This window comes from Penaeus vannamei, chromosome 11 (genome assembly GCF_042767895.1).
Source record: "Penaeus vannamei isolate JL-2024 chromosome 11, ASM4276789v1, whole genome shotgun sequence".
In the NCBI taxonomy this organism is placed as follows: Eukaryota; Metazoa; Arthropoda; class Malacostraca; order Decapoda; family Penaeidae; genus Penaeus; species Penaeus vannamei.
In genome coordinates, this window is record NC_091559.1 from 24,960,887 (window position 1) to 24,970,886 (window position 10,000).

General features: G+C 33.9%; 4 protein-coding genes and 2 pseudogenes across 5 annotated transcripts in view; 4 read left to right on the forward strand and 2 right to left on the reverse strand.

The window, feature by feature from the left end:
- Positions 1-2,571, forward strand: part of LOC138863176 (NADH-ubiquinone oxidoreductase chain 2-like) — a gene marked incomplete at its 5' end in the record, with an annotated part of 3,525 nt that extends 954 nt beyond the window's left edge. The window contains 1 exon segment of the mRNA XM_070127121.1: positions 1-2,571. This exon segment is cut by the window's left edge and continues 954 nt beyond it. Within this exon segment, the coding sequence (XP_069983222.1) occupies positions 1-86 (86 nt within the window). The 3' untranslated portion in view covers positions 87-2,571.
- LOC138863179 (ATP synthase subunit a-like) overlaps positions 1-2,887 on the reverse strand; it is a 14,669-nt pseudogene extending 11,782 nt beyond the window's left edge. Inside the window, exon 1 of the transcript XR_011398824.1 lies at positions 2,746-2,887. The product of XR_011398824.1 is annotated as an ATP synthase subunit a-like (transcript). The remainder of the gene's footprint in view (positions 1-2,745) is intronic.
- LOC138863175 (NADH-ubiquinone oxidoreductase chain 5-like) overlaps positions 1-5,582 on the forward strand; it is a 21,004-nt gene extending 15,422 nt beyond the window's left edge. The window contains 1 exon segment of the mRNA XM_070127120.1: positions 5,397-5,582. The gene's annotated coding sequence lies outside the window, so the exon portion shown is untranslated.
- LOC138863177 (cytochrome c oxidase subunit 3-like) lies at positions 2,863-4,339 on the forward strand. The gene is given in 2 exon segments (XM_070127122.1): positions 2,863-3,848; positions 3,851-4,339. Coding segments are annotated over 2 exon segments (729 nt in total). The 5' UTR covers positions 2,863-3,550; the 3' UTR covers positions 4,282-4,339.
- On the forward strand, positions 2,865-4,339 carry LOC138863178 (ATP synthase subunit a-like). Its single transcript, XM_070127123.1, is given in 1 exon segment — positions 2,865-4,339. A coding segment is annotated over 1 exon segment (675 nt). The 3' UTR covers positions 3,540-4,339.
- Positions 5,183-6,303, reverse strand: LOC138863282 (NADH-ubiquinone oxidoreductase chain 5-like; annotated as a pseudogene).
- Between the last annotated feature and the right edge of the window lie 3,697 nt (positions 6,304-10,000).

Below are 10,000 nucleotides of genomic sequence, written 5' to 3' on the forward strand. Positions count from 1 at the left end.
CGATTTCATCTTACATAACTCCATCAATAATTTATATGAACATTTTCGGACTTCTAGCTCCTAGCTTATTTACGATCATTCTATAAAGCTTTAAGTTATCTAAACTAATAGCCTTCAAAGTTATCAAAAAGAGTAAAAATCTCTTAAGCTTTAAACTCTGGCGCTTTGCGCATCTTCAGAATTGCAGTCTGACGTCTTATAATTTCCACTACAAAGCCATGATAAAAGGATTATAAATCCGTATATAGATTTACAGTCTATCGCCTACACCTCAGCCATTTTATCCAACGCAACGATGATTATTTTCTACAAACCACAAAGACATTGGAACATTATACTTTATCTTCGGGGCTTGAGCTGGAATAGTAGGTACCGCTCTTAGACTTATTATCCGAGCTGAATTAGGTCAACCTGGGAGTCTCATTGGGGATGATCAAATTTATAACGTAGTTGTCACAGCTCACGCTTTTGTAATAATTTTTTTTATAGTTATACCGATTATAATTGGAGGATTTGGTAATTGACTAGTACCTTTAATGTTAGGTGCTCCAGATATAGCCTTCCCTCGAATGAATAATATAAGCTTCTGATTATTACCTCCTTCTCTCACATTGCTTTTATCAAGAGGAATAGTTGAAAGAGGTGTCGGAACCGGATGAACAGTATACCCTCCTTTATCTGCCAGTATTGCTCACGCTGGAGCTTCAGTAGATCTTGGAATTTTCTCTCTTCACTTAGCTGGGGTATCTTCTATTCTGGGAGCAGTAAACTTTATAACAACTGTAATCAATATACGATCTACAGGAATAACTATAGACCGTATACCTCTATTTGTATGAGCAGTATTTATCACTGCTTTATTACTACTTTTATCGTTACCAGTCTTAGCAGGAGCTATTACTATGCTTTTAACAGACCGTAATCTTAACACATCATTCTTCGACCCAGCAGGAGGAGGAGACCCAGTTTTATATCAACATTTATTCTGATTCTTCGGTCACCCAGAAGTATATATTTTAATTTTACCTGCTTTTGGTATAATTTCCCATATTATTAGTCAAGAATCTGGTAAAAAAGAAGCATTCGGAACACTCGGGATAATCTATGCTATGCTTGCTATTGGTGTCCTAGTATGAGCACACCATATATTTACAGTAGGTATGGATGTTGATACTCGTGCTTATTTTACATCTGCAACAATGATTATTGCCGTTCCTACAGGTATTAAAATTTTCAGTTGACTAGGTACTCTTCATGGTACTCAACTTAACTATAGTCCTTCTCTAATTTGAGCGCTAGGATTTGTATTTCTATTTACTGTGGGTGGTTTAACTGGTGTTGTACTAGCTAATTCTTCAATTGACATTATTTTACATGATACATACTACGTAGTAGCACATTTCCACTATGTTCTTTCAATAGGAGCTGTATTTGGTATTTTTGCAGGTATTGCCCACTGATTCCCTTTATTTACGGGGCTTACCTTAAACCCTAAGTGATTAAAAATTCACTTTCTTGTTATATTCATTGGAGTAAATATTACATTCTTCCCCCAACATTTCTTAGGTCTTAATGGAATACCTCGACGATACTCAGACTACCCAGATGCTTATTCAGCATGAAATGTTGTATCTTCCATTGGATCAACGGTATCCCTAATTGCCGTATTAGGCTTTGTTATAATCGTCTGGGAAGCATTAACTGCTGCTCGGCCTGTAGTTTTTTCACTATTCTTACCAACTTCGATCGAATGACAGCATAACCTTCCACCAGCAGATCATAGTTATATAGAAATTCCGTTAATTACTAATTTCTAAAATGGCAGACAGATGCATAGGATTTAAGCTCCTACCAGGAAGATTATTTCTTCTTTTAGAAAACTTATGCCAACATGAGGTCACTTAGGTTTACAAGATAGAGCATCCCCACTTATAGAACAATTAATTTTTTTTCATGACCACGCTATAGTTGTACTCATTTTAATTACAACACTAGTAGGTTATATAATGTCAACCCTTTTCTTTAACACCTTCACAAATCGTTTCTTACTAGAAGGACAAACTATTGAAATTGTATGAACTGTCTTACCTGCTTTGATTCTTATCTTCATTGCCCTTCCTTCATTACGACTATTATATTTATTAGATGAAGTAAATAACCCTAGCGTAACATTGAAAACCATCGGGCATCAATGATACTGAAGATATGAATATTCAGACTTCCTCCAAGTCGAGTTTGATTCTTATATAATTCCTTCCAATGAATTACCTGAGAACGGATTCCGACTTCTAGATGTAGATAATCGAACTGTGCTACCAATAAACACTCAGATCCGAGTTTTGATTAGTGCTGCTGATGTAATTCATTCATGAACAGTGCCAGCACTTGGTGTTAAGGCAGATGCCATTCCAGGACGACTTAATCAAGTAAGTTTCTTGATAAACCGGCCAGGGTTATTTTATGGTCAATGTTCAGAAATCTGTGGTGCGAACCATAGATTCATGCCTATTGTGATCGAGAGAGTATCAGTAAATTCCTTCTTAAACTGAATTTCTTCTTCCAGAGAAGCCTCATCGGATGACTGAAAGTAAGTGTAGGTCTTTTAAACCTATAATAGTAATTAACGACTACTTCCGATGATTAAAAGATTAGTTAATTAAACATAACATAAGCCTGTCATGCTTAAGTAATCAATATCATTGATATCTTTTGATCCCTCAAATAGCTCCCTTATTATGACTAAACCTATTTCTTATATTTTCAGCCACATTTATTGTATTTATTATCTTAAATTATTTCATTAAAGTACCTACAAAAATTGAAAAATCGCCTTCTCCACTACAAAAAGTAGAAATAAATTGAAAATGATAACAAATTTATTCTCAGTCTTTGATCCTACATCAAGAGTTCTTATACTCCCTCTTAACTGAATATCTACCTTCCTTGGAATGATATTCTTACCTATACTTTATTGGGCAATACCATCACGATGATCCCTATTATGAACTTTGATTACAAGAACTCTTCACAAAGAATTTAAAACTTTATTAGGCTCATCTCATTTTGGAACTACACTCATATTTGTTAGTCTTTTTAGCCTTATTGTTTTTAATAACTTTTTAGGTCTCCTTCCATACGTTTTTACAAGCACAAGACATCTTGCTATAACACTAGCTCTTGCCCTACCTTTATGAGTAGCCTTTATAATATTTGGATGAATTAACCACACTCAACATATGTTTGCTCATCTTGTTCCGCAAGGGACTCCCGGAGCTCTTATACCTTTTATAGTATTAATTGAAACCATCAGAAATGTAATCCGACCTGGTACCTTAGCAGTGCGATTAGCAGCTAATATAATTGCAGGACACCTATTACTTACTCTTTTAGGAAGAACTGGTCCTTCCTTATCAGCTACATTGATTTCTATGCTTATTATTGGACAGATCCTATTATTAATTCTTGAAGCTGCTGTAGCAGTTATTCAGTCATATGTATTTGCAGTATTAAGAACCCTTTATGCTAGCGAAGTCACATAATATTTAAACTAATGACATCATCTCACGGACATCACGCCTTCCACTTAGTAGACATAAGACCATGACCTCTTACGGGCTCAATTAGAGCTATAATATTAACTACGGGATTAGTTAAATGATTTCACCAATTCAATCCTGACCTATTAATTTTAGGAGTTACTGCTACTACTCTCACTATAATCCAATGGTGACGGGATATTACACGAGAAGGAACTTATCAAGGTCTTCATACAAAAGCAGTTACTATTGGGCTTCGATGGGGAATAATTCTATTTATTACCTCAGAAGTTTTATTCTTTTTTTCATTTTTTGAGCCTTCTTCCACAGAAGACTTGCTCCTAACGTGGAAGTGGGGAGATGCTGACCTCCAGCAGGTATTCAGACTTTTAATCCATTCCAAATTCCTCTCCTGAATACTGCTATCCTACTTGCTTCTGGAGCTACTGTAACATGAGCTCACCACGCAATTATAGAATCTAACCACTCCCAGGCTATACAAAGTCTAGGCATTACAGTATTCTTAGGAATATACTTTACGGCACTACAAGCTTTAGAATATTATGAAGCCCCATTTACAATTGCCGATTCTGTTTATGGTTCCACTTTCTTTGTTGCTACTGGTTTCCACGGTCTTCATGTTATTATTGGTAGAACTTTTTTAATAGTTTGTTTATATCGTTTATATAAATGTCATTTTTCAGCTACTCATCATTTCGGATTTGAAGCTGCCGCTTGGTATTGACACTTTGTAGATGTAGTTTGACTCTTCCTTTATATCTCCATTTATTGATGAGGAGGATGCCTTTTTAGTATAATAGTATATTTGGCTTCCAACCAGAGGGTCTAGAAAATTTCTAGAAAAGGCAGTGATCATTTTATTAATCTCAATTGCAATTACTTTAATCATTAGAGCTGTTGTTATAATTCTTGCTTCCCTTTTAGCAAAAAAAACCATCATAGACCGTGAAAAAAACTCACCATTCGAGTGCGGCTTTGATCCTAAAGGATCCGCCCGACTCCCTTTTTCTCTTCGGTTTTTCTTAATTGCTGTTATTTTTCTTATCTTTGATGTAGAAATTACATTATTACTACCTTTGGCTATGATCATTAATTTTTCAAATATTTCGGCCTGAGCTTTAAAAGGATTCGTATTCATCATTATTCTTCTTGTTGGATTATATCATGAATGAAATCAAGGAGCATTAGAGTGAGCTTATTGGAGTTATAGTCAACAATGACATTTGATTTGCACTCAAAAAGTGCTCCATTAGGAGCTAACTTCATTAAGTAAAAAGCGAACTATTGCACTCAGTTTCGGCCTGATTTTTGGTGTTAACTCACCTTTACTTGCTTGGTTAAAGCCAAAATAGAGGCTTATCACTGTTAATGATAGAAGTGGAGTCCAACCCTCCTAACCAAGGGGACAGGTGGATCAAGAAGAAGCTGCTAACTTCTCCCTTAAGCGGTTAAACTCCGTTTATGTCCCTGTTATTATAGTGTAATAAACACATTACATTTTCATTGTAAAGCTAAAGGTAAACAATCCTTTTAAAAACAATGCATTATAAGTAGAACATACCTACAAATTAGACTAATTTCCTTTGCAGCTTCAGTGCAATGCTCTATTATATAAGCTATATAGGTAAACTACAACAAATACTAATACAATCACTCAAAGTAAGAAACTTAATATATAAATTTTTATACTATTGTCCTGGAACACTTGCAAAATTTTAGATCTTCTCATAATAAAAGAATAAATTCCCTGTCCTCCATAATATTCAGACCATCCTATATCTCCAACTCTCTGATAAGTTTCTCCTCTCCCTAAAAAATTCTTACTTGCTCCATATGTAGATAAGAAAGGCATAAATCATATAGAACCAGAAAATACAACTCTATTATAATATTTTAAAGAGTTCAGATTGTAATTAACAGCATTTAAATTTAACAGATAACCCAGAACGCCTCCAATCACTCTTACAATTAAAGCCAATATTTTAAAAACAGGACTTATACAAATTATATAAGGACATGGAAAAATCAATCAAGCTAATGTAGCTCCTCCAAATACAGCTCCAACTCTTAGTCCCATTATAGGATTAGTTATAATCTTACCTTCATCTCTAATAGAATACAGGTTACCCAAATTAAAATCCCCAGATAAACTATAATAAACTAGGCGCATCGTATAGCACACCGTTAAACCAGTCGCTAAAGCATATAATGAAAAAGAAACTAAATTAATCGGGGATATAAAGGCAACTTCCAAAATTATATCTTTAGAGTAAAAACCAGCCAAAAAAGGAGTTCCACATAGGGCTAAATTAGCTAAGTTTATGCATATTCCCGTCAACGGTATATGATATACTAGTCCCCCTATTATCCGAATATCTTGATAATCTTTTACACTGTGAATTACAGCCCCGGCACACATAAATAAAAGAGCTTTAAACAATGCATGAGCCAATAAATGAAAAAAAAGCGAGGTCAGCATAACCTAACGAAAGAATTCTTATTATCACTCCTAATTGACTTAAAGTAGATAAAGCAATGATTTTTTTTAAATCATATTCAAAGTTTGCCCCCAAACCGGCTATGAATATAGTTAATCTAGATAAGAGTAATAATACCGTTTGACTTAACTTAACTTAACTTCTAAAGCCGGACTAAACCGAATTAATAAGTAAACTCCAGCAGTTACTAGAGTAGATGAATGAACCAGTGCAGAAACCGGAGTGGGTGCAGCTATAGCTGCAGGTAATCAAGCGGAAAAGGGAATCTGAGCTCTTTTAGTTATAGCCGCCAACACTACTAACCCGCAAAGCAGTCCGCCAGATCCAATAATAGGTATATTTTCAACGTAAAATAAGAAATTCCATCCTCCACAACTGAAAAATAAAGAAATAGCTAGCAAGATAGCCACGTCTCCTACCCGATTTGAAAGAGCTGTTAATATTCCAGCATTGGCCGATTTTTCATTCTGGTAATAAATAACTAGTGCATAAGATACTAGCCCCAGACCATCTCACCCTAACAAAATTCTAATCAAGTTTGGACTAATGATTAAAAAGCCCATAGACATGACAAAAGCCAATACCAAATATATAAATCGATTTATATTTCTATCGCCATGTATATACTCTCCTCTGTAATATAATACCATAGAAGAAATAAATATTACAAATCCTAAAAACATGAAAGATATTCAGTCTAAGATTAAAGTCATTACAATAGAACTGGAGTTTAATCTTAACAGTTCTCATTCAATAAATCAAGCTTGACCTCTTTTTAGACACAATAAAGAAAGAACTAAACAACTCAAAGAACCTCTAAGTAGAAATAATATTCTTGATAAATATATAGAAACTATTCATAACACGGTCTAAAATGAATAATATTCATATCTACGGTACCACAAACCGACGTTTTATTTAAACTATTTAAACTTATAAGATAAATATAACAGTTCTTCCCTTCAAGATCAAGACATTTAAAGGGAGTCAATGTAATATCAAAATTAGGTATTCTCGAACCTTGCCAGAACAACACGAAAATAAAGCTCTATAGTATTTACCATGTTGTCTCAGAGAAAATATATATAAAGTATAAGCAGCTCTGAAAAAAGATAACAATGAAATGGACAACATACTTACCTTTCTTCAAGATACAACACTAATAATCAGGCTAATTTCACCTAAAAGGTTTAAAGTAGGAGGTGCGGCTATATTACCTGCTCTTAACAAGAATCATCATAATGCTATTCTTGGTATAAAATTCATTAAGCCTTTTCTAATCAATAAGCTTCGACTTCCAATTCGTTCATAAACCATGTTAGCCAAGCAAAATAATCCTGAAGAGCACACCCCATGTCCAATTATCACCACAACTGCTCCATTTACTCCTCATCACCCAAATACTACTAATCCAGATAATACTAACCCTATGTGAGCTACAGAAGAGTAAGCAATTAAAGCTTTCATATCCACTTGTCGTAAACATATCAGACTTACAACTACTCCTCCTACTAATCTAATTCTTACCCACAATCAAGATAAGTTCTTATTAGCTTCTCCGAATAAAGGTAATACCCGAATCAGACCATAACCTCCTAATTTAAGTAAAACCCCAGCCAGAATCATTGATCCTGCAACAGGTGCTTCTACATGCGCTTTTGGTAATCACAGGTGTACTAAAAATATGGGTAACTTTACAATGAAAGCAAATACTGTTACTACATATCAGATACAGGAAATAAATCCAGCTCCTCTTACATTTTCGACTAACCCTAAAGTTAATCTTCCTCTTATATTATATAATCTAATCAGCGATACCAACAGGGGTAATGAGGCAAATAAAGTATAGAATAATATATAAACCCCAGCCTGTAAACGCTCAGGTTGGTAACCCCACCCCAGAATCAGAATTAATGTAGGAATTAAAGAGCTTTCAAATCTAATATAAAACAATAGATAATCATTAGCCGAGAATGTTATAATTAAAAAAAATAACAGGAAGATGTTAACTAACAGAAATAAAGAGGGATAATTGTTTTCTTTTAGCACTTTTTGTCTTGAACAAACTACAAGGGCAGTGATCCAAAATCTTAACAAAATTAAGATATAACCTAATGAGTCAATATTAAAACACCATCCCGCTATATAATTACTAAAGTCATGATGACAATATAATATTAAAATAAAGGTCAAGATAAATAAAGAACTCTGAACCGCTCATCACGAATTAACTAAGGGTATCAATATAATACAAGCCAGCATAAATTTTAACATTGTAATACTCTAAATCTTCTAAAACAGTCATTACCGTGTGTACGTACTACCGACACCAATAACGCTAATCCCAAAGCTCCTTCACAAGCAGCTAAGGTTAAAAAAAACAACACAAAATAACTTTCGTGCCCTATATTAGAAAGATGTAGTCTTATAATTCAAAAGATTCTCAATATAATATACTCTAAACTTAATAAAGTATTCAATAGATGTTTACGTTTAGAAACAAATACTCATAAACCGCAAATGACTCTCACTACAGGCACAATATAATAAAAATTAAGAATTAACATTAGTTTTAATAGTTTAAATAAAACATCGGTCTTGTAAACCGGAATTGAAGTATTAAATCTTCTTAAAGCATCAGAGAAAAGAGTTACCTCTTATCACTAATCCCCAAAACTAGTATTTTTAATTAAACTATTCTCTGTATTTCGCTTATTATTATCCTTTCTCCTATAATTATTATTTCTTCTATCATTTTCACTCGCCTCTTGCACCCTCTAGCAATGGGGATTATACTACTATTTCAGACCATTATAATTTGTGTTACTGCCGGACTATCTATAAATTCATTTTGGTTCTCCTATATTTTATTCCTCATTTTTTTGGGAGCTATACTAGTTCTTTTTATCTATGTTGCTTCTTTAGCATCTAACGAGTCTTTTAGTTTCTCGGGGTCTCTCTTTTTAACCTCTTTTTTTATTACTTTTATAGGGTTTATAATAATCTTTGTAGACCCTCTTCTTCTAAACACTCCTATATCAATCCAGCAATCTTCATTAACAAATAACCACTTATCATCTACTCAATTTTTATTAAGTTCTATTTATAATTATACTACTATAAATCTTACTTTATTTATTGTTCTTTATTTATTATTAACTTTAATTGTAGTTGTAAAAATTACAAACACTTTTTTCGGTCCTTTACGTTTATCATCATAACAAATGACAATACCAATTCGTAAATCCCACCCATTGTTTAAAATCCTAAATGGGGCCATCGTAGATTTGCCAGCTCCTGCCAATATTTCAACTCTCTGAAATTTTGGATCTCTTCTAGGTTTATGTTTAGTAATTCAGATTGTTACAGGTCTTTTTCTAGCTATGCACTATACAGCTCATGTAGATTTAGCTTTCTCAAGTGTTGCTCATATTTGCCGTGACGTTAATTACGGGTGACTCTTACGCACTCTTCACGCTAATGGAGCTTCTTTCTTTTTCATTTGTTTATATATACATACAGGGCGTGGTATTTACTATGGATCCTTCCTATATTTACATGCCTGATCTGTGGGGGTTGTTATTCTTTTGTTAGTTATAGCAACAGCTTTCTTAGGTTATGTCTTACCTTGAGGACAAATATCTTTTTGAGGAGCAACTGTTATTACAAACTTATTCTCTGCTATCCCTTACATCGGAACTGATCTGGTTCAATGAATTTGAGGAGGGTTCGCCGTAGACAACGCTACACTAACCCGCTTCTTCACTTTTCATTTCCTATTCCCATTTATTGTTGCTGCCGCTACTATCATTCATATTCTTTTTATTCACCAGACAGGTTCTAATAACCCTCTTGGGATTGTAAGAAATGTAGATAAAGTACCTTTCCACCCTTACTTTACATTTAAAGATATTACTGGATTTATCGTTATATTAGCCGCTTTAA